This window comes from Macrosteles quadrilineatus, unplaced genomic scaffold (genome assembly GCF_028750875.1).
Source record: "Macrosteles quadrilineatus isolate MER2022 unplaced genomic scaffold, UCM_ALF_1.0 Scaffold_2__2_contigs__length_208266976, whole genome shotgun sequence".
NCBI lineage: Eukaryota > Metazoa > Arthropoda > Insecta > Hemiptera > Cicadellidae > Macrosteles > Macrosteles quadrilineatus.
In genome coordinates this window covers 140,416,038-140,441,892 of record NW_026542595.1, presented here as the reverse complement: position 1 = coordinate 140,441,892, position 25,855 = coordinate 140,416,038, and the positions used below count along the sequence as shown (strand labels likewise).

Below are 25,855 nucleotides of genomic sequence, written 5' to 3'. Positions count from 1 at the left end.
CTCCAGTGCAACCACCATCAATGGTTCGCAATCCTGTTATGATGAGAACACCAGACGTACAACCAATGCGACCATCAGTGATGCAACAATCTCGCAATTCCTTTAGTGGTATAGAAGGTTCAATTAACCCTCATCAAGAAGATGCTGGTTTCAACGTTTCTGGTTTAATTCAAGACTCCACTAGCATGAGCACGAGTCCACAACCTGTTCGGTCACGTGTCTCTAGATCAAACTCCCAAAACACTTCAATGAGCATGAGTCCTCGGCCTGTTCGTATCCGTCGACCACCGGCATATCTGAAGGACTACCTAACGGGGGGAGGAGTGTTATGTATCAAGAAATAAGTCCAGATGTTTTATTTATAACATCTGTCAGATGACTGTTTATATTATTATGTTTTGTTTACTTTTTAGTTTAGTCTGATTTGTGAGTTCAATAAATTCAGTTGTGTTAATTATGTTTCAATTTACTAAAACTATCTCAATTTTTTTTGATATTGATTAGTGTTACGTAAAAAATTTTAGAATATTTGAACTTTGTAATACGGTGAAACTAATTCTAACAAATGCATAAGTCAGGTCTAATGTATTTTTATTTCATACATTATTTACTTATGTAACTATGAGGGTACAAATTGATAAAATCGTATCAATGTCAAAATTAATTTCCTGAAATTCATCAAACCGTTAAGATAGTATATAGTTAAATATAAGAAAAAATTAAATAGGAAAGTAAGAAATGAACATTTTTTGTACATCTAGTAGTACGAACAAGAAGGAAAATGAAACACAATATAAAGGTGAAACTAGAAAATATATTGTAAGGACAAATAAAACTAGAAACCCTTGACATTTTCAACCCAATGTTTACGATAAAGGACGAAACTGAGATTTAGAAGACAACTCGGGGATTTCGAGACTGAAGCTGAAGTCCATAAAATAGTCAATACTCCAATATCTGTGAGATCGGTTGGTCCGACTCATCAATTATGTATCTATATATCTTCAGACATTTCTTGTGCCGTCTTCTATATCCGATGGACTTTAAAAAATAAACTCAGTTATGAACAGTATTAAGTATAGGCTATAATAAATAAATAACTTTTTGAAAACGATAACGTAAACAAAAACTTGATCTTGAATATTTGCTGTGTAATAGTTTTCCTTCACTCTAGAGATCGGATGGTCCGACTCATCAATTATGTATCTATATATCTTCAGACATTTCTTGTACCGTCTTCTCTATTCGATGAACTTTGAAAATTATCTGATTAATAAAAAATGAAAACGTTAACGCAAACAAAACTTTTTTTGTGAAATATTTTTCATCGCTCTACTACCGTAGCCAATCAATCAAATTGAATAACGGTTTATTTTTGTTTTGTACAATCACTGGGTTCAAACGAAAATACTGTGTTTAGGTTGAGTTGAATGTAAAATGTTAAAAATGCATATCCATAAGGATCTGGCATCTTTTAAGGATCTGGTGGATGTCTGATTGAACAACATGATTGAACGTGAAAATTATATTTAAAATTCTTTAAACATGATCAAGTTGAATAGACGATGAAAATCTTAATTTCGAGCTACATTCATTTATTTGAAAAGTTTTATATTAGAACTACATGTAGTAGTAAAATAATAATATTTAAAATAATTGATGCAAACAGAATCTTTTTTAGATATGAATAAAAAAATGACGAATACACACATAACTATTTTCGATATAGTAGAGCATTTTTATTCGTATAGAAGCTTCAGTAATCAATTCTGGACAGGATCATAAACTAATTTCAAAGTTTTGAGGCTGGATTTAGCCGTCATGTTCCATTAGTCCCATCAATACTGTTTCTATGGACAGGTTTAGATAGTGAATGCAATAATTGAACAAGTTGCACTTGAAAATAATGTGCATTTAAATAAAAGAATCGTAGATATTTTACCTTGATCAATAAATATCCAAAATACATTTTATTTAATCTTCACATGTATATATATTTACTAAACAAAATAAAAGGTAAACCAAGTAAAATTCCAAGTAACCAAGTAAAGAATATAAACCAGTTTGAATGTAGTGGGCATGGAAGACTTTAAGAAAGTATTTTAACCCATTGTCACAATATTTAAATCCAAGATTGTGTTGTTAAATTACTGATTAAACTGTCACTCAACTCTAATAACGAAGTAATTAACAAAAGTAACTAGTAGTACGCTTATTCTGCGCGTAACGGGATGAGTGAACATGAGCGCAATAATGAAAGAGTCCACCCACACCTAGCATACTTACCGGTGTCACTGGTGAACACAATAATGTTATTTGTATGGGCAAATCAACCCATGAGTCGGGGCAAATAATGGTGAGTCGGTGGCTCAGTCGGTAGCGTCACGCGGACTTCGGGCCCAAGGCAGCAATGTCGTGGGTTCGGATCCTGGTCACTGCCACTAAATTTTATCAGTACAGTTCACCTTTGTACCGTACCGGCTCACCCCTTGCTTTGCTGTAAACGATCCACGCACGGGCACTTAGTCTATGTGGACGGGCTAATGCAAGGTTAAAAGAGGCTGTCAACCTCTTAAAAAAACCAAATCTCAGTCAACAACAATCCTAACTTCTCGTCCATTAATTAACCAAAGTCATTGGTAATATACGTAATGTATTTCCTCTTTCCCTCCCTTCCCATAGCATTTTTAGAATTGCAGATGCATTATCTAACTGCCACCAACGGTTCCCACACTCCGCACTGCTCGCCTCATGCTCGATACTGTACATTATTCTAATTATCACAAAGGGTTTCTACACTCCGGAATGCTCGCCTCGACTACTTCCTTCACCACTTCCTACGTCGTAGACCTGTTTCCCTCCCTTCCTATAGCATTTTAGAATTTCAAATAGATTAATTTAACTTTCACAAAGGGTTCCCACACTCCGGACTGTTCACCTTGACTACATCCTTCACCGCTTCCTACGTCGTGGACCTGTTTCCCTCCCTTCCCATAGCATTTTAGAATTTCAAATAGATTAATTTAACTTTCACAAAGGGTTCCCACACTCCGGACTGCTCACCTTGACTACATCCTTCACCGCTTCCTATGTCGTGGATCTGTTTCCCTCCCTTCCTACAGCATTTTAGTATTGAATGTATATTAATCTAACTGTCACAAAGGGTTTCTACACTCCGGACTGCTCGCCTAGACTACTTCCATCACCGCTTCCTGCGTCGTGGACCTGTTTCCCTCCCTTCCCATAGCATTTTAGAATTGCAGTAACACTAATCTAACTGTCACAAGGGGTTTCTACACTCCAGAATGCTCGCTTCGACTACTTCCATTACCACTTCCTACGTCGTGGACCTGTTTCCCTCCCTTCCTATAGCATTTTAGTATTGCAGGTATATTAATCTAACTGTCACAAAGGGTTTCTACACCCCGGACTGCTCGCCTCGACTACTTCCATTACCACTTCCTACGTCGTGGACCTGTTTCCCTCCCTTCTTATAGCATTTTAGTATTGCAGGTATATTAATCTAACTGTCACAAAGGGTTTCTACACCCCGGACTGCTCGCCTCGACTACTTCCATTACCACTTCCTACGTCGTGGACCTGTTTCCCTCCCTTCCCATAGCATTTTAGAATTGTAGTTACATTAATCTAACTCTCACAAAGGGTTTCTACACTCCAGAATGCTCGCCTCGACTACTTCCATTACCACTTCCTACGTCGTGGACCTGTTTCCCTCCCTTCCTACACCATTTTAATATTGCAGTTACATTAAGCTAACTGTCACAAAGGGTTTCTACACTCCAGAATGCTCACCTCGACTACTTCCCTTACCACTTCCTACGTCGTGGACCTGTTTCCCTCCCTTCCCATAGCATTTTAGAATTGCAGTTACACTAATCTAACTGTAACAAAGGGTTTCTACACTCCAGAATGCTCGCCTCGACTACTTCCATTACCACTTCCTAAGTCGTGGACCTGTTTCCTTCCCTTCCTATAGCATTTTAGTATTGCAGGTATATTAATCAAACTGTCACAAAGGGTTTCTACACCCCGGACTGCTCGCCTCGACTACTTCCATTACCACTTCCTACGTCGTGGATCTGTTTCCCTCCCTTCCTATAGCATTTTAGTATTGCAGGTATATTAATCTAACTGTCACAAAGGGTTTCTACACTCCGGACTGCTCGCCTTGACTAATTCCATTACCGTTTACTACGTCGTGGACCTGTTTCCTTCCCTTCTTATAGCATTTTAGTATTGCAGGTATATTAATCTAGCTGCCACAAAGGGTTTCTACACTCCGGACTGCTCGCCTTGACTACTTTCTTTACCGCTTCCTACGTCGTGGACCTATTTCCCTCCCTTCCTATAGCATTTTATTATGGCAGATACATTAATCTAACTGCCACAAAGGGTTCCCACACTCCGGACTGCTCGCCTCGACTACTTCCTTCACCACTTCCTAAGTGTCGTGGACCTGTTTCCCTCCCTTCCCATAGCATTTTTAGAATTGCAGATACATTATTCTAATTGTCACAAAGGCTTCCCACACTCCGGACTGCTCACATTGACTACTTCCTTCACCACTTCTTACATCGTGGACCTGTTTCTCTCCCTTCCCATAGCATTTTAGTATTGCAGGTATATTAATCTAGCTGCCACAAAGGGTTTCTACACTCCGGACTGCTCGCCTTGACTACATTCTTTACCGCTCCCTACGTCGTGGACCTGTTTCCCTACCTTCCTATAGCATTTTATTATGGCAGATACATTAATCTAACTGCCACAAAGGGTTCCCACACTCCGGACTGCTCGCCTCGACTACTTCCTTCACCACTTCCTAAGTGTCATGGACCTGTTTCCCTCCCTTCCCATAGCATTTTTAGAATTGCAGATACATTATTCTAATTGTCACAAAGGCTTCCCACACTCCGGACTGCTCACATTGACTACTTCCTTCACCACTTCCTACATCGTGGACCTGTTTCTCTCCCTTCCCATAGCATTTTTAGAATTGCAGATAAATTATTCCAACTGTCATAAAGGCCCCCCACACTCCGCAGCGCTCGCATTGACTACTTCCCTCACTATTACCTTCACTACTTCGTACATCGTAGACCTGTTTCTCTATTTTTCCATAGCATTTAAGTATTACAGATACGTTAATTTAACAGTCATAAAGGTTTTCCGTACTCCTTTCTTTTCACTGCTCACCTTTCCGCTTCCTTTACCACTCTCTACGTCGGGGACCTTTCCCCCCCCCCTTCGCATAGCATTTTAGTATAAAAATATACCAACATCTTTGAATATTTAATATTCAATGCCAACATTAAATTATTGGATAATATAAAAAGCTGCTTTGTTCTAAATACATACATACCTATATACTTTTAATTTAAAGGTGAATTTTAATACTGAAAATAAACGGTATATAACTGCCAACTAATATTGTTAAGTTCAATTTATTATTCTGAAAGTTGTGAAATTTAATTAGCTTAAATAACATTATTCTGAAAGCTGTGAAATTATAATGATATATATTCATAGATGCCAAACTGTTTACTCCATGAATGAAAGAGCTTAGAGTAAAAGTCGTTCTCTCTGTCTTAAGTAGACAACAAAATTGTTGGTCGCAAAACGTAAACAAATAAAAAGAAGAAGAAGGTAGCTCCTAATGTTATTCTTATGGGACAAATTAAAAAATGTTTTTTAAGTATTTTATTATTACTACTGAGTGGAATCGTCTAGAATTTTAATGGTGTCTTTACACTGGTGTCATAACTATTTGTGCAAAATTTGAACGCTATAAGTGCAACGGTTCTTGAGTTTTAGGTGCGAACACACACACACACACACATACGGGGTTTTACCGAATACTCGCAAACACCTAATTGTGGCATCTTTCAACCTGCGGCCACCAGTGGATGAAGGAAGGTGGTAGAAACATGTCTGCATCGATATTTTTAATGAACACTCCATTTTAACATCTAACATTCCAGTTTTTAAATTGTGGCACCATGCCACAAATCGGTATATATCAACAGTGTGTGGACAGGATGCCACTAATGCGTTGTAGTGCTTGAGCGGTGTGTGCGCCCCCCCTACTTCTCGCGTGCGCTGTTGCCAGTTCTCCGTTCTAGTTCCTTCATTCCGTTCTGTATTCATGGGGCTATGCCCTAGCCGCTGTAGCTCATTTCCTGTGCTCATGAGGTCGTATTTTATTAGTGTAAGGATTGTATATGAAGTTTTTTTCAAAGCTCCAATAATTTTTACAATTATTGGATTTAAAGTCAATGAACCAAATGAAATGTCGTGAGGATTACATAAAACTACATGCTATTTTGTTGATATTTTATCGTCACATTGTATGTATGGTTTACGAACTGAGATACTTGGAATAAAGGCCTTAATGTGCTGGGTAAATTATCAGTTTCATGGGAATATACAAGAAATCTATTCTATCTATATATTAATTACGTAAGCCGATTCTTTGCGTCAAAATTGTGGGCGACTGGGAAGTCGTAGAACGACGTGAGAGGGCTCAAATTAAAGGTCTTTATCCCGTGACGGCGGGAAAAATAGTGAAATTCCCAAAATCTTAACACAAAATTAGATATAACGTACAATGTTCTCCATAAGAATAGCATTATAAGGCATTTACTGCTGATTTTTGTTTACTTCAATCCAGCTGATCGTGATTTTATCATTAGCAAGTAAGCTTACATTTGGATTACTCATTTGCCAGTCAATTCTGCAATGTAATGTATACTATATAAAACCAACTATATAAAGGGATAACGTTACCTTTAATAATCAAGACTTTTTAGTTATGTCAAAGTTGAAATAAACTGTTTTCAAGATTTAAGAAACGATTCAAGATTAAAAGAAGATCTTCTTTGTTTTTATTTCAAAACATATGTAAAAGATTTATTCCAATTTTTTTTTAAATTTCTAACATTTATATTTGAGATTTATTGTAGTGTTTAATCAATATTTTGTATGAAGTGGAATAACCTCAACGGTTACTCTTAGAAAACAATTTGGGAATAGAGATGAAGTAGGTTCGTACAGGTATTTAAACGAACCAAAAATATTTATGTCGTGATTAGTTTCGATAACTGGGTAATGGAACCCTAACTAGCCGCAAAATAGTTAGTAATTAGACGTTGACTAGGCCCTTTTTTGGTAGAATATGTAAATCAATCGCACCTTTAGGAGGATTAACACCACATACTTACACTAGGCTAATAGTGGTTTTTTTTATGTTAATCACAAACAAATTTAGGTCCAAGTTCTGTCAATGGGATGCCTTTACTTAAGAATAATTTTGTTAAACCTTTACAAAATGAGCATAGACTTAGTAATAATAACTGGGTAGGGTATCTCAACACACCATTTTTTGCCTTTTCTTATTTGACGAAGACAATTTCCAATACTGTATTTCAATCGGGGAAGCCTTGTTATCAGCATTAACCAAAAAACCAAAGCTACCTTAATAAACCAATATTTATTCATAAACATGTTTGCTGCCTTTAGCAGTTAAACCTCTGGAATCATTCAAATTCTTTATTGAACATAACGTTATCATCAAAAGCAAACAAAGACAAACAACAAACTGTTTTGTTTTTTTTTTTGCAGAAAAGATATGTTGTAGTGGGATATCTAGGCCTATCCTGACATATAGATAATTTGATTCTGAGTTTGTTTAAATATTCCAACAATAATTCCTTTTCCGTAGCTTTTTAGGGACTATGTCCCTACACAAGCCACTAGTTTACATTAAAATACGCAATTTGAAAATGCTTGTGCGTTGGAGCACCCGCTTCAACTGCTTGTATGTTTGTTATATAGATGTGCTCCATCTATGGGCGCACATGAAAAGAGCCCAAAAACTCAGGCAGACGCTTGAAAAGCGCCCGGAGCTCCAAGGTCCCACCCAGGACGGTGCGAAAAGAGCCCGGGCTCTTCCTAGAACTTTCACAACGGGTCTTCAAAGGAGAAGAACCAATAGCACAGAGAAGATACACTGTTAAAAGATACATTAATAAAATATATATTATTCAAAGATATTTACATTACTAAAAGATATAGTCTGTTTACCTAACCTAACCTAACCTAACCTAACCTAACTTAACCTAACGTAACCCAACCAAACAGAACACTATTTACTAAAACAATACTATATATACACACAATTTATAGTCAGCGTCCTCCTCGTCAGGTACATGTGGAGACCCGGGCTCTTTCCATGCTTAAGATTAGTGAACCTTTTTGGGGATTAAAATTTCGGGCTCTTCTTCATGTGCTCCGGTTGAAGCCAGGTCCGCCATCTTAGTGCAGGTTAGAAGTGGTAGATGCCAATGAAAACGGCACCAAAGCTCAATGTCCAGCTTCAAAATAACTTGACATTTAGACTAAAGGTAAATCGTTGACACTTCGTGTGAAAGATGTCAATTAGTCTAGGACACTATTGGTTCTAATTAAAAGCTCAAAAGTTTATATTTTCTATTTTAAATCTTGAAATAAAGTCGGTACTTTTAAATGAGTTTTAAAATATGACATAACAAAGTTCGTCGGCTGCTACTGTTTTTATTTCTTCGTCAGGTAAGTAAAAAAACGGTGGATTTTGTGGCTAAAAAGCTCAATTTCTTGGATAATATTTTTTTTTAATTTTTATAAAGGAGAGTTGTATAAAGAGTTTCAGAAACCATCTTGTGACTTTGAAAATTTTTACATTGTAAACCAAACGCTAAACCTTTAACACACTTTAATACGATATAGATACATATATTATAAATTAATGTGTAGCTTTTTAGAATTTTTCTTTCGCCCAACAAGTTTTTGTAATTATTGTAAACTAACTGTTTCTAAGATACGGTAAACGCTAGAAAACAAATTAAAAGCGTATTTTAAAGGCCATTGTTCAACCGTCATGAATTGTTACATACCAACCTTTAGGGTCCATTGGTGACATTGGGGGGTGGAAGTCTAAATTTAGTTCATTACAATTACGTCAATGACCTTGAGCTCTGCTATAAGATGCTGTGGTATGGTGGCGTGTCGGGGAGAAGGGTAAAATTATTGTTCATGCTTACTCATTCGCTCTTACCCACAAACAAATTTATTTCAAGCCTAAAATGAAGAATGTAGATCTAACTTCTATATTCGTGTGGAAAACGTCAGTAAGAGGCAAGTCTAGACTGTTCCTATGTCTGTGCGGTCCATCACTAGTTACTTTCTTTACTTATTTTTTTTGAAAGCCTATGTGTCGATTATGTATCTTGAGCAATGTAAAATTAAGATGACGTTTTTCAAACTAAGATATAAGTTTGGACTTCCTTTTGTGACCAAAATGGTCGCCTACAGAGCAACAGAAGAATCTACAATTTCTTATAAAATTAGTTTTATTGACATTTGCAGACAGTTTTATATAATTGTTTTAAGGAAACCCAAAATCTATTGGCAATCATAAGTTAATATGATTTGAACTTTTTGCCTTATACAAATGAAATACCATGTGCATATTGGTCCTCTGGTCCTGTTAATACAATTTTTTGAAGAGTTTCTTTTATAACTTAAAACTATATCATTGCACAAGCATTTTCAAGGACTCTCTGCAGTTTTGCGTACTCTTGCAACTACTAATTCAAGAATCAGTTTGATGACCGATTAAAAATAATGTGCTTATACGTTATAAAGATTCAACTGTTAAATATCATAGTTTTTGAGGGTGGGACTGGAAATTTAGACTATATTAAAGATTTGCATTCATAGTAGAACATTATATACTACTAAGTAAACCAACAGAAAAAGATTGTTTAAAATTGTCAAGTTCATTTTAGAACAAACTGTTTGCTCCGCCTCCCAGTTAACTGAGAATTTCAAGAAGTAGAAACATATTAAATAAATAATAAGTGAAGTTAAATATATCCCACGGTGATTTAAAAAAAAACATTACACAAACTTCACGGATGCCAATATACTTCTAACAACCTTACTAGGAATTTCCTAAAACTGATATTGTACGTTGAAATAGGTTTATCTATCTATCTATTCTATTCTATATTCTATATTCTATATACTATTATAAAGAAGAGGGGGTGTCTGTGTGTGTGTGTTTGTATGAGCTAATCTAAAAAAATACTGATCCGACTATGCTCAAATTGCACACAAATGAAGCTACAGCTCCGAGGATACATATAGAACTATTGCCGCTTCGATATTCACCTAGGGCTTTGCCCCGTGGGCTTTCAAAAATCTGAGATGAGAGATTTAAAAGTAAATATTGATTGATGGTATCCATGGTAACAAAGAGCAAACCTAGTAAGTTTAAAATTTTTTTTAAAAACAGAACTAACCACCAAATGTACAAACACTCCTAATGGAAAAAAATTGCAAGCTACGGCCACCATTACTAAAATTTCTAAAAGAAACAGAAATCCAACTTTAATAATAGTCCAACAAGACATAAAAATGAAAATTCACAAACTAGCATCCTTTTGACTTTTAAAAAAGCCCCGGGAAAATTTACTTAGGAAGTAGTGTGGCTACGTGGTTATTTTGAACCAAGCCAGCTTTTTAAAAGCGAACTAGAAGAAGAAGAAGAAGAAGAAGAACTAACTGTCAAATTGATTTTGATTTCACAATTCAACACAGCTGGTTCAAACCTTATTAAATACTGCACGAATATTAGAACAGAGAGGGTAAGAATTATAAATTTAAAATAATGATGTCACTAGCCTGAATGTAAACATTATTTAACATTACCTAAAGGAGCTGCCAAACCATATGTAAATGTAATTTCATTATTATAGGATTGTTTCGGTAACAGTAGGCCTACTTCATTTGTTTATGATCTAACTATACTGAGTCTGTTTGTTAATTATACTTAAATATACTTAATTTTGTGTAATGTTGTAATAATATTTATTTATTTTTATAATAATTCATTGTAAAAGAAATCATTCGATGGATAAAGGATATAATCAACATTCTATATTGCCTTATCAACCTAGGCCCTTATCCTGAGTTATGAGGTATATTCTTTTGATTTATTTGTTTGTAAACAGTAATATAATCCCCCTGCCCCAGCAAACCTATAGACTGAGCGAATTCCCGTTTGCCTGATTATAATTTCACTAAAATATGTTAGAAAATTGCCCTATTAACATGTTTGGAACTATTGCGATAGGTTTTCGTTTACAGTGCAAACCATTAAACACATTCTTTTATTATAGGTATATGTGTGCTACACTATAGGATACCGTATAAATTAAAAGACCATCTATCTATATATTAATAGGCAAGCATGTTTCTTTAAAACCTTTTTTCTCAGCTCGTGTGAATATTAGGGAAAATCTACGCATACCGTTGGAAAGCTATTTTCCTGTAGGTGTGCAGAATCCCTTTATAAATTTTAATAGGCTCAAAGATAAGCACAAAAAATGAGTTTAAAAATTTGAAAAAATTAACATGGATCTTATGCGTTGCTATGCTGGTTACGAAATAACAACGAAATATAAACAGAAAATCAAAACAAATGGAGGAAACTCCAATCACATGTTTTGTTTACAGTGTGGGGTGAAAATAGATAAGTGAGTACATTACATATTTTTGGTCGAGTTTCGACCACTGGACGACCTCTCGTATTTTCTTAAACCGTTTCCTCTCCCATCTCTGCAATGATCGTGTTCTACTTATATGCCAACCCCGTACGAAGGACGGGTATTCTACTAGTTATTAATAAAGTTGAGAATACTAAAGGTTCTACAAAACAAAACATTGAATAATAAAAATACATTTGTATGAAAGTAACAGATAGATTGACAAAATTGTAAAACGATCGTATAATATCTAACAATATCAAATTATTTACAGTATCACGGTTACAACTTTTAAACTACATTTGTTATGACTCAATGTTAACCTCTTTAGGACCTTTCATTTTATACTTTTGTTAGTGGGGACTGATTAAAACACCACAGTAGGTTTTACAAATATGATTGTGAGATGATATTATAATATGAAATAGATTATGCGTGTTGATAATAATATGTATTTTAATTTAAGTACTTTAATTGATTCGGTTATATGTTTACCTCATATAACATTTGAAGATGGATTGAAACATTAGATGTCTTTGGAATACTCTGAGAGTGAGAAGCAAAACATAACTTTCAGCAATGATGCATCGAAATCTACCTTTACTGACTGATTCAGAAATGTAATTGCAAAATATTTTGTCAACATGACTAAAATGTTAAAAAATAGATGTATCAGCACGAAATAGTTTGTAAGATAAAAAAAGCAGTCTAGGACAACTTATATAGCGTTCTAACTTCAAACATTGTTATTGTTTCAGTGTACAAATTCAATTGATACAAAATAACTACGTTACCAATTTATGTTTGTAAACAAAAATCAATTTTTTAATGGTTGCGTAAAATCAATTTAAATTATTATTTACTACACAAATTATTTGTAATGTTAAACATTGTTCACCACTCGGAGCAAAAGTATATTATTTATGGTACTTAAATTGTTTTATAGTACGTGGCAGTATAGTATTATTAGTTTATTAGTTGCTTGTTGCACTGTTCTACACACTGCTCAAGCTCTACAACTCATTAAGTGGCATCCTGTCCACACACTGTTGATATATACTGAATTGTGGCATGGTGCCACTATTTCGAGTGTAGGCTGGCGCGAGAATTGGCAACGTAGCATTAGGAAAGTTATAGTTCCGGCGGACGGCGCGAGGCGCGCTAGCTACCTGTATGGTTTCGTGTTCCACAATTCGGTGTGTACCTGCGCTACTTAAACTCACATCAACGAGTTCAAAAATACTCAATTGTGGCATGTGATGTTTAAACGACGTAATAATGCTGGAAAACCTCAAAAATGATCGAATTAGCTGTGGCACCCTGAAAAAGGTGCCACAATTTTCGAAGGTGCCACAGTACGGCCGTGTGCCTGTGAAGGATGCCACTATTCGGTGAATACAAACACACACACACATACTCCAGCGGACAACCTTTCTCCGACTCCGCTATACACGATACATAGATTCGTTCACTTCGTTCACTCATCTATTACAAAACTATATATTCACCACAATTTTTATAAAACCACATATATTAATTTTACTATGGCTCAAACCATTTCGTCCAAAACAGCATTATATCTATTAATTTACAGGGTGATCAACTCAAGGAGGCCACCATTTGATGATATCTCAATGGTGGTCTCCTTGAGTTGATCACCCTGTATAATAGGACATTTCAATGTTTATTATAAATACATACATACAATTTCCAGAACTTTGTGCAGGGGTTCATTTCAAAATATAATTTTTATGAACATTTCTTTATGTAACAATATTTAATTTTTTTATGCCCTAATAATAATCTATGCACTGTTAAAACTCCCATTGCCGCCAAACCATAATAACAATTGGCTCAACAGAATTACAACAGACATGTTTGTTTAAAAAGGATCGTACGGTTGATTTAATCATGAAAGATTGTATTCGTTGTTTAAATATCCTTTGAAATAAAGATATCATCAGCCTTATTGCCGACTTTGAGAATCTACTATATTGGGGAGTAAACGGAAAGTGAGATCTTAAATTGCATTCGCTCTTTTTATCAAATATTCCTCGGAATCCCTTTGAAGGAAGGGGCCAAATGCGCTCCCCTATAAATCTCAAGTCTATAAGACACTTTCCTTCGGTATGATATGTTTATCAGATAAATTTATCTTATATTCTCATAGTAAATCTAACGTTTTAGTAAAATTTGTGTGAATATAAATGTATGTATTCTATTATTACACATTGTAATTAAAACGTGAAATAACTCATGTGTCCTACTGCATAATGTATAGAAATTACCTCATAATACTTTTCAATCGTGATATCAATAATATTTATTTTAAAATTACCGTCATATATAAGCTTGTACTTAAAATTATACTTATAGGGGTGATTTTAGTAAAATGTATTTAGAAATTTATATTACTTTAATTATAGTTTTACGGCTAAGGGAAAAGATTATTTAGATTTGGGAAACTTATAAAGCACTTTACTTACATGTATTGACGACATTATTGACAATATAAGTCAATTAACAGCTTAAATTGTCTTTGTCTGGTAAGTATATCCTAAATGAAACGTTTGCATATTTAAATGTTCTTTTATAATATATAAGTGTTTACTTGGCTGGAAACGACAAGTTCAATACCTCAATCTTCCGAAAGTTTCATAAACAACACAACAAAAATGTATCTTTTAAAAATCAATTTTCTTAATTCGAAAAATTAAAGTAACAAGTTCTAAACCACCGAAACAAACAAAAACTTTGATTTGCCAACATTACAGCTTGAAACAATTTAGTTTCACAATACTTAGAAATCAATTTTTGTATTTAACTTCAAAGTAAGTTTTACACAGTTATTCATTTAAATCTCACTATCCAAGTAGGTTTTGGTCCAACATAATTTGCCAGAAGTAGAGTGTAAGTAATGTATGACTCACAAAGGTACAGCCCGGTGTTTGTGAAATATCGGTCCATAACTGACTTATTGGCAGAAACTTGGTTTCTCGAAGCTCCAATATTGCCTGATTTACAGCCTTAGTTTGTGACTCACTCAGACTGAGAAAACTGGTTCAAATTATATTTTCAGTTACGGTTCCGGTTTGATCAATTCAGGCAGTCAAATTAATGATTAAGTTTGTGTGTTACGTTCCATAAAGTGTTGTATGGGCTTGTAAATGTTTTTTTTTCTTTTTTTACTTCGAGATTCGCCGTAGGTTACTCTTACATAGACTAGTAAACCTTACACGCTATTCGTAAGTTTTCACCCGATTTTCATATTAGAAAAATTTACTACCAAATCAAAGGAAATATGTCTCAGAAGGGCATGTACTACTAGTTGCGTCCAAAACTTAATAAAAATGTAATATAACAGAAAATCTCCGTGAACTAGAACTCGTCTACTACAACATTTTGCTTTGTGTCAATATGGCATAGTGAGATTGTTTATGTCCTACCTTTACATTTCACCTTCCTGGGACTTTAGACTTTAGATCATACTAGGGTGGCAGCGCTGATACGCTAAAAGCCTTTGGTACCTTGCGGGATTTGAACCAAAGAATGTTCTGCGCACTACCACTAGACCTCCTCGCTTCCCAAGGCGTGGTTATAGTATATCGACGTAAGGTTTGAGTTTTCAACAATATTTTCAAACAAAAATTTCATATAATTCACAGTGCTGTTTACTTCACCAGTGACACTCCAAACTACTTCATGCTGGATTGCGTGGCTAGGGGAAGTTTTTTCTTCGACAAGCTGGCGAAGAATCTTTCGCTAATACCCGAAAATCTCCTAGACCTGGTTTAACGGTACAGATTACCCAACCAGTCGTTGGAGATGGATCATGCACAACAAGCTACAATTGACTTGGCTGGGCAACAGAGAAGTAGGGTACAGACGAAACACGCTTACTGGACGAACATGCGCTGTTATGGTTTGTTGTGCTGGAAATATACTTGTAAAGTTGCAGGTAGAGCTTGAGTGGCGAGCAAACAAAAGAGCACAGCGTCTTCCTTTCCCGGAAGCGTTGTAGTAAAATGTTTTGCAAACCGAAGCGGTCATGGTTTTAGAACGGCTTCAGTCCTGTGGAGTTTTGGCTCCCTGAACTGTAACATCACAAAACTAACTAACATGATGGTGAGTGGGCGGTGTTGAACTTTTTCCTAGACACCAGCACTAGTGCTAGACACCACTTAGGTGTACCATTACATGTTTCCCCTGTACCCAGAGTCTACGTCTTCGATTGCAACCAATCAATCAACTAACAAAATTATATGTTTTCAGAACCATGACAATAAATCGTAAAGTAAGACAGGTTCCAGCGACCCACAAACTAACAAGGGGGTGATAGACACTTGCGCCCTGGCCGTAACTTGGGGAGATTGAAGTCACCGGGGCGTAAAAACAAGGGCGCTGGATTTGCATGACATTGGAGAGGCGTCGATGTGTACTGCTAATCAAAGCTACACTCAAACTCTGGTGAAAAACTGTTAACATGTTCGGACATGTATGTTTTGAAATTTATATGACATAGTGGTTGAAACGCTGTAGCATGCACACTCACGTACCTCCTCGGTTAACAGCTGTTAACATGTTAGGACCATGTTTTTAATTTCATATTACATTTAGTTTTGATGAAATGCTATAGAGCTGTGTGTTTTTGTTTGGTTGTGTTTTTCTGTTGAATGTGTTAGTAAATGAGCAAAACGAATAAAATAGTTACTTAATTGATTTTTCGAATTATAACAATTTAGTTGGAAACCTAATTTAGTAACACATTACTGTAAAATGTAAAACAAGGGACGTAGGAATTTTTCAACATTCTTTATTGTCTTTATCACATTCACTTTTGTTAGTTTCAGTTGGTAACGTAGTGGTCGGTGAAAATTTGTGTTCTATAGTATGTTGTTAGTAATCTTTATTGGTTATAATTGATTACCTTTGAAAAAGCATGAAGATTTTAACCGTACCCAATAATGTCAACAAATAGATTATTAGTTCCACACTTTTCTAAAATAATTACCATTATTTGTATTCTATTGTAATTGACACAATAGAATTCGTAAGATAATATCTCAGAAGGTAAAGTATGCCGATACCATGTTAAAAATAAAAATACAAAACTACACAGCCACTTGACGCTAATTTGTAGGCCCTAGTACCAAGTTAGACCAGTATAAAATACAAAAGTATTATTTTACACCAGTTATAAACTGAGTTGTATCCTCGTGCGTTCAAAAACAGAAAAAAAACCTTCAATGACATCAAAACTCTTATAATTCGTGCATAATAAGCGAAACCGTTCAAGTGACATTACGCTCAACAAAGATATTGTTCAGGCGTTGCATTGTTGTAAAAACCGACGATCTATTCAATTTTCACTGAAACGGAAACTTTTTTCATTAAACTACAAGGCTTTCCACGACAATAGTTTAGTCGATAAACATGATGACGTTTAATTTTACGTCTAAAGGGGTTTTGATTGATATTTTCACATCATATTTGAATATATTACAATCATTTTGCTGGTGGTTTTACTATTAAAAATTATCACAGTAACAGAACAATTTCATTGTAAATTCCAAGTAGATTTCGCTCGAGTTATCGCGCTAACGAACACATATACAGGGAGATTTTAATTTTGTTTACTTTTTTATTTTTTTTATGATGTAATATTGTTCATAACCAAAAGTTGGCACACACGTAGTGTGCCAGAATTTCAACCGTTTTGCCGTATCTCAAGCCGTTTTCGAGATATAAGCGTTTTTAAACAGTTTTCTGGAATAGACATTTTTGAGGTGTGGAAAACTGTCATCAAGTCTGGACTTTGAAAATTTTCATGGTAACTGTTATACCCATATAAAATAATGTTAATTTTTTTTTACTTTTTGATTTTTTTATGTTGTAATATTGTTCATGAACAAAAGTTGACACCCACGTAGTGTGCCAGAATTTCAACCGTTTTGCCGTATCTCAAACCGTTTTCGAGATATAAGCGTTTTTAAACAGTTTTATGGTATTAAACTGAATCTTCAAAATAAAACGAGCATTTTTTATCAAGTTGGAAAAAGTAATGCTTGGTGAAAAAAGCAATTATTTTTTATAAAGGGACCACTTGCATTTTTGAACTTTGTGTACTCCTCCAGCGAGTGACCCCCGGCGTATACTATGATTTCTTCAACCCCACGGAGGCAATGTGCCACTGTCAAGACCCATTCCTCAGTTATGATCGAACCTGTGCACCTACCTGCCATTTCACCACAATGTTTACTAATAATTGTATAAAACGACGACATATGATCTAATTGACAGACTGGACGATTTATATTAGCCATAGTCATAGATAAAACATACTCCCTTGCGTTGGTTAGTCTATGCTTCTCGTTATTTCTTAAAGTGAATATTTGGAAATATAGTTTACTTGTAATATAAATAGGCCATAAATCAGAAGTAGTTTTAGCATATTTGTATGCTAAAAACAAGTTTTATGAGCTGAAATTAAACGCTATTGTTTATATGGTTTGACAACGTATAACTGTAGTTAAATGGAATATTTTTACAAGTTTTTAACATTTCAGTTAGATAATTTTAGATAATTTAGATAATAAAATCAATGTTAGATTGTTTTTAACTGTGTGTATTTTCTGATGAATTTTGATGGCGTGAATTTGCCATCATATATTGAAGTAGTGTTTTACTTCAAGATGTTAGGTAGGTTTTTGAGGGTTAAACTAGTAAATATACAGTAATATCCTTTAGTTTACATGTGTTTATTGTTACCCAACGTATATGATAGGGTGATCTAGCATTCAGGTGTCGACAACCTTTGAAATTTCTCTGTATTTTTTTGTAAAAAGTTAATAACAAATAATTATGTTCATAAAATGAAATTATAAATGCCTCCAATTCTAAAAAAAAGTAGTCTACAGTAAAGAACAAATCACATTCTAAGCAAAACTTTTGTCAAAAAGATAACGCTGCTGGTGGGATTCGAACTCGCCCCTCAGGTCGACAGCCGAGCACTCTAACCATTATACCACGACCGCGGTTGGCTGTCAATCCGTATCGTGGTGTTCCATAAAAGAATTACCAGCTGGTTATACACATGTTTTAGCCACCTAAAACTACATATATTATTTAAGACTAGTGCACCTGTTGCTCAAATTCGAGCAATTGCAAAGTATTACAGGCGTTCAAAACTAATAACAATCGCGATTTCCGATGACTTAAAAATAGTCAACTCAAAGATGATGTAATCAATCACTCAACTGCTGTTATCGAAACTGGAAACGAACTCACTCTGAATACGAACGCTCTTGGATGTATCGTGTGTTTACTATGAACAGCTGTAATTAACACAAATAATTCGTCTGTTTAAGTAAACAAAATCTTTTCTTCATTAGAAATACATTGGGATTTTGATCGCCTGTGGGGCAAAGCCCGAGGACTTTTATTACAGGATTTGGTGAAAGAATTGGCCTACACAAAAAAATACTTAATTTTTACGCATCGTTTGTAAAAATACGTCCATTATTAACGGAGGAGTAGTGTTTCGTACAAATCGCCTTCACGTATTATATATAAGGATTTTTTAATTACTATTAGCATTTGACTATAAACAGAATGCTATTAGACAACTCAAGGCTATGCTAATGGTTTTTCTGAGCAAAACTTTGCCTCCACGTAATGTTATTTTAAATGGAGAATTACTGAGCGAAGCCAGTGAATCTCGTATACTAAATACAAGGCCTAGCCTACCACCAATTTATCTATACTTACTAATCTGTAACAATGTATCTGCAATTCTAAAATGCTATAGGAAGAGAGGGAAACAGGTCCACGACGTAAGAAGTGGTGAAGATAGTAGCCAAGGCCAGTAGTCCGGAGTGAAGGAACCCTTTGTGACAGTTAGATTAATGTACCTGCAATACTACAATGCAATGGAAAGGGAGGGAAACAGATCCTCAGCGTAGGAAGTGATAAAGGAAGTAGTCAAGGCGAGAAGTGTAGAGTGTGGGAACTATTTGTGACAGTTAGATTTATGTATCTGCAATGAAACAGTTGCAATACTAAAATGCTATGGAAAGGGTGGGAAAAAGGTCCACGAAGTGGTGGAGGAAGTAGTCAATGCGAGCAGTGCGGAGTATGGAAACCGTTAGTGGCAGTTGGATTAATGCATCTGCAATACTAAAAGGCTATGGGAAGGGAGGAAAACAGGTTCACGTCGTAGGAAGTAGGGGAGGAAGTGGTAAAGGTGAGAAGTTCTGAGTGTGGTAACAGTTTGTGGCAGTTAGATTAATGTACATGCAATACTAAAATGCTGAGGGAAGGGAGGGAAACAGGTCCACGACGAGGTTGTGGCGATGGAAGCAGTGCGGAGTGGGGGAACCGTTTATGGAATTTATATTCAATAGTTAGATAAACATATATTGGATTTTTAATCATTTTTAGGTGATATAATAGCGCTATCGTTAATATGTGTTATATATCATCATTATAAGCCATACGATATTTTAAAAAGACTCCTTTACACCGTGCTGTGGCAATTAGGTTAAGTTAGATTAGTTCAGTTTAGCTTAGTTTTGTTTATGATAGTCCTCATAACAAATAATGAAATAGGCTTCAATCAATCAAATGACGTTTTGTACAGGAACGATGGATTCCTATCGATAACTGTTGGAAATCCATTACGTATATTACCAATGACTTTGGTTAATGAATAGACGAGGAGTTAGGACTGTTGTTGACTGAGATTTGGTTGATTTGCCCATACAAATAACATTGTGTTCACCAGTGACACCGGTAAGTAGGCTAGGTGCGGGTGGACTCTTCCATTATTGCGCTCACGTTCACTCATCCTGTTACGCGCAGAATAAGCGTAGTGTACAACTAGTTTTTTTGTTTTTATTTTTTTTTTACTACTAGTTAAGTAAATAAATAAAACAGTTCATTACCTGAGAAATGAGTTTATTAAAACAACCAATATGGTATTCATAAATAATAAACCATATGAGTTATTTGTTCGTGCTGATCCACTATATTTAGATTCCTTCAAGATTTTCGTTCCATTGAAGACGTTCGTGTGCTCATTGATCCATGGAAGAAATGGACAGATATCCTGAAACATAATCAATATGGGACTGGAAAAACGTCATTATAGAAGGTGCAGTAGAACCTCTATAGCAAGCCTCTAGGGATTATCATATACGACTTCTTATCAAGGTTGACTTCTTAGCGAGATTTACAATAACATGTCATTTAGGACATTATAAATTCAAAGGGTATCATTATCAAGGGCCTTGTTATCAAAATTCTAATGTACCAGAAAACAGTGACCTAGGATTACAATAGTAATAACGGACAGCAGTATCCCGATTAGAACCATCACAACGCTACTGACTTTTCTCAGGGATGAACTACCGATCGTCTGGTTAATACGCGAGCAATATAACCGATAAGCTACCCAGCTCTATAAAATATAAGATAGGGAAAACAAAAATCCCAAATACCCCCGCCGCAGCAAACCTGCAGACTAAGCGAATTCAACTTATTACATATTTACTAAAATATTTTCACAAATAAGATATATTTATTCCCGGTTTAAATAACATTAGATTTAACAAGTGCTCAGGTTTGCTGCTGGGGAAGGTAAGCAGTGTTTTTGACCAAACATCATACCAAACATGGTATAGGATGAAATAAATAAATTTGCTTAATTTGATCAACATATATCCATAAACAAGTAAACTACAGCAGTTTTCATTTTATCCATAAGAATAACATGGGAATTTTGAATTTTAAATTTTTTGAATTTTCTCCGTAACAATTAGGCATACAACAATGCTTCAATATACTAAATTATTTCTTTTTTAAGCTCTACAAAATGTTGTTCAAAGGTTTATTGCGGACATTTTCCATCACGATGGTCAACTGTCAAATAAACCATAAATCAAAATGTCCTCAATAATCCTTTGAACAACAAAACTCCCCATCACCAACAATGAACTTCAAACAAAGAATCTACAAAATGGTTGGGAAAGAAATTTCAAAAACTTAAAGTTTTTTGGGTTAAAAATGGAAAACCCCCATTTTACCTCATAAAAACCCCCATAAACCCCCGTTGCAATGGTCCAATCATGCTGGTTCGCAAACTCATTCGAATAAACGCAGGTTTACACGTTTATACAAAATTTCATCAAAATCGGATGATTTTTGTTCGAGTTATCGTGCTAACGGACACACTCACACACACAAACACACAAACACACATATATCCTACTAATATTATATATATATATATATATATGTGTGTGTGTGTGTGTGTGGATGTGAACAGATAGTGTTTTTGGCCCCTGAGGACCTAAAAACGAAAAATCAATCGGTCCCGGGTCCAGATCTTACCATGGCTATGGCAATAGCTTATTTCCTATATGGGAAATTCGCTAAAACTTCAAACGTTAAATCCAATAGGTAAATTAGTAAGTGAGTATCTTCATGAGGTCGGCGTTATCAGAATCCATAGTGATCAGCATCAATCGAGTCGTCAGTTGGATATCGCTGCAGAAAACGTTGTCCTTATTTTGAAGAGGCATCCTCAGTGGTTAGGCCAAGACTACAGTCTCCTCGGTTGACGCCTAGCCTATGTTCTATCTATGTTTCTATGATGAGACTAAACACTCACTTGAAACACACTGAGAGTATTCATGCCTCCGCATTGCAACTCATCTAAAAAAACAGACCACAGTTTTTGGTGTCGTCTATCCTGACCATCCACATGGACACTCCTCGTACCTTCCCTCCACAGACCAAACCTCCGCCAGAATCTCCTAAACACGTGCCGTAGCCCAGCTTGGGCTTGGTACAGAGGAACCTGCTGGCCTGCAACAGACAGCAGACAGATCACGGTTTAGTGTTGTTTAGTGTATTAGTCAATCTCACGTATTTCAAGTCGGCGCGGCTCTAACTGCAAAGATGAATAAAATAAAAGATTGAGAGCGTATTTTGAAAATCAATAAATTATAGCTGGATAACATAAAAAAAACTAACTGAACTGTTTTGTTTTTATATCAAGGGAAGTATTTTCATGTAGTTTATGTTTACTTCAGAATGAATCCATTATGAAAATTACACATATTATGTTCTATCTGAATAAGAAAATAATTTTTTTTTATATCATGATAAGGAAAATAAGCTAGTTTAATATTAAAACGTTACTTTTCCAAGTTAGAAACATTGAAATGCATTATAGTCTTTTATAAATACTCGTTAATATTACTATAAGATTATAATTTATTATCTTATTAAAAAAAAAACTTTATTATGGTATCTGCCGATCTTTGGTTACAGTAATAAAATAACACCCAACGCATAACTATGAAAAAGACATGCAGATTAACACCTTTAGTTATAAATAGTCACATGCAGTGTGGATATCCTCTTTAAATTTTGTATCAAAAATCATCATAGAGCCGTGCCAACTTAAAATACGTGAGCTTGACTAATACAAAAGTTTACTTTACTGAAATTATTTCATTCTTTTTAGAGTGTTTGAAGTCGGTTGTATTTTTTACAAAAATAAATTATTATAGTCTTCTTTTCAGGGTAAAAATTACAGTGTGATATTGTAATTTTTGGCTATCATATTAAAGGAAGCATCTGCAAAATATAGTCGTAATATGTGTACTGTACGTTATAATTAGAACGTAAGCAAATGTAACCGGACATTCCCAAATATCTTAACAGACTTCGCAAAGGTTTAATATCGAATTTTGAATAGATGCGATTTCAAGTCCATTATATTTGCCGGTCTGAAATAAATAAATAAAAAATGTTATCATAACTCAGCTGTGAAACGTATTGCCGAAGTCAGTTGTAACGAGTCAAAATGTTTTCTACGTATTAACAATGTTATGAATAAAATATTGAACCATTTTACAAAATCTAAGAAGCTTACAATTTCAAAAGTAAAAGAGTTGTTTTATAAAGTCTTCTATCTATAGGCCTACTTAAAGTACTCTTCACAAGTGCCCAATGAAACAGAATAAGGTAAATTATTTAAAACAGTGACAGGCTTTTGAACTTTAAACTACATCAATAATGCAACTTCAAAAATATATCATTAAGAAATATTTACCAAATTAAATGTGGACTTTACTTATTCCATTTACATTTACCTTAAGACTACACTAGACCCACACACTTACTCACCGCCTCTGATCCATATCGCATGCGAAGTCTGAACGAGCAGAGGCAAGGGCTTTTTATATCCAGACGAGTCGTCTTCCTGTATTTATCGTCTTTGTTCTTCTCTTCCATCAGAACATCACCAAACCCCGTCAAATCACACTTCGTATACCCATGGTAACTCTCCTTCCAAGGTGTCGTGGTCAGCTGTATCGTGCTCACAGCCCGCGTAAAGTTGAACTTTCCCTCCACTTTGATCAGCCCCACGTCAAAATCCAAATCTCCTCTCACAAATCGAGGATGACTGATAAAACTAGAGGATCGGAGCAGCTGGGCTGTAGGAGGCAAGAGACCGCTTCCATTTTTGAACTTTGTGTACTCCTCCAGCGAGTGACCCCCGGCGTATACTATGATTTCTTCAACCCCACGGAGGCAATGTGCCACTGTCAAGACCCATTCCTCAGTTATGATCGAACCTGTGCACCTACATTCCATTTCACCGCCTTGTAGCATGATGAGGAGCACAGAATACGGGTATTGCTCTGGTTCTGTCAGGTTGTAAGAATCTTTTCTCCAGTCATTTTGGTTAAATACGACTATTGTTTGAAAATAGAAAATAAATAATCCAAGTATCAATTCCATTGATGATTTTGAAACCGAAACAACAAAATTTTGAATTTAATGCACAAGGTTAGGAGTATTTATGTTTGTTTACTAACATTGTATAAAACAACGACATGTGATTAAATTGACAGACTGAACGATTTGAATTAGCCATAGCCATAGATTAAACATAGTCCCTTGTGTTGGTTAGTCTATGCCATAGGTCGGCAGTTAGCTAATGAACGTACATTAAACACTAAGTATTCTATGATGGAGAATATTTTACTGCATTTGATCAATTAATGACCGTTGGTGATATATGTACTGTGTAGACAGTGTGTGCATTGGCTACCCTGATACTTACTTACTTTCCGTGTCCGGAAATCAGACTTCGCTTTTCCAAAAATCAGCTACCGATATGGCTTTGTCCTTCGCTTGTAAAAGATCATCTAATGTGTAAGACTGGTCTAGGCATGGACAGATCAGCTGATGGCCAGGATTCTGAACAGCACCACACGCGCACAAGATATTTTCTTCGTCTGGTAAGAGACCCCATTTCTGCATGTTTGTCTTGCATTTTGGTACCACGACCCTGATTCAATTTAGGGTCTTCCACACCGTGTAATGAAGGCCCCAACCAGGAGCCAGTTCCTCCCTGGCTGGTATGGGAGGATGAGTCAACGTGGCCTCCCACCTTGCCACCCGATTGCTTGAGAGTGATCCATCCAAGACTCGTGTTCGTGATAAAAAGCTTTTTCTGGACCGAAGCCGCCGCTCTGCAGGTTGGTGGCCGTGTAATGGGTGACGAGGGTCTGTCTCTTGCTTAGTCCTTTTTGCGTCGGCAGCGACATCACCTCGGATTGATGGAGGGGCGATCCCTACGATAGAATAGAGTTTGTGTACTGGGGTTGGTTTCAAACACCCAGTTACAATCCGAGCCATGTCATTGCCTGCAATGTCAACCTTTTTTGCATGTGACGATGCATTCCATACTGGTGCAGCGTACTCCGCAGCCGACACACTGAGCGCTAAAGCTGAGGTTCGGAAGACATTAGGGTTAGCACCCCAGCATCTGTTGGTGAGCTTCCTGATGATATTATTCCTCGCTGAGACTTTACCTCTTGTCGCAATACAATGTGCCTTAAATGTAAGTGTGCGGTCCAGTATGACACCAAGATATTTGGGTGTAGGACAATGCTGAAGACGGTCTCCCCGCCACCTCACATTCAACTCACGGCCTGCTTCTCTATTGTTATAGGTGAAATGCACAAACTTGGGTCTTAGCAGGGTTCGGTTTGAGGTGATTTGCGTCATAGTACTGGGAAAGTTCATTTAGGGTCATAGTCAGCTTCTGTTCCACCTCTTCAAAACTCCTACCTTGTGCCGCCACCACCGTATCATCGGCATATATATACTGACGTGTAGCGTTTGGTAACGGTTGGTCGTTAGTGTAAATGTTATAAAGAGGTGGGGCTAAG

General features: G+C 35.8%; 2 protein-coding genes across 19 annotated transcripts in view; one reads left to right on the top strand and one right to left on the bottom strand.

The window, feature by feature from the left end:
* The window catches only part of LOC128987958 (CUGBP Elav-like family member 1), a 696,992-nt gene that overhangs the window by 526,949 nt on the left and 144,188 nt on the right, over nt 1-25,855 (top strand). The window lies entirely within an intron of this gene.
* Nucleotides 20,617-24,451, bottom strand: LOC128987965 (serine protease 1-like). Its single transcript, XM_054409117.1, has 3 exons — nt 23,799-24,451; nt 22,273-22,469; nt 20,617-20,709 (listed from the first exon to the last, which is right to left on the bottom strand). The coding sequence occupies exons 1-2, from the start codon at nt 24,414-24,416 to the stop codon at nt 22,317-22,319; spliced, it is 771 nt and encodes a 256-aa protein (XP_054265092.1). The 5' UTR covers nt 24,417-24,451; the 3' UTR covers nt 20,617-20,709; nt 22,273-22,316.

What these genes read in the sequence shown, in the direction of transcription:
- LOC128987965 (XM_054409117.1), bottom strand. Translation starts at nt 24,416, where the DNA reads ATGGAATTGATACTTGGATTATTTATTTTCTATTTTCAAACAATAGTC. An exon ending in TGCGATATGGATCAGAGGCG is followed by an intron (nt 22,470 to 23,798) that starts GTGAGTAAGTGT and finishes TGTCTGTTGCAG; the next exon opens with GCCAGCAGGTTCCTCTGTAC.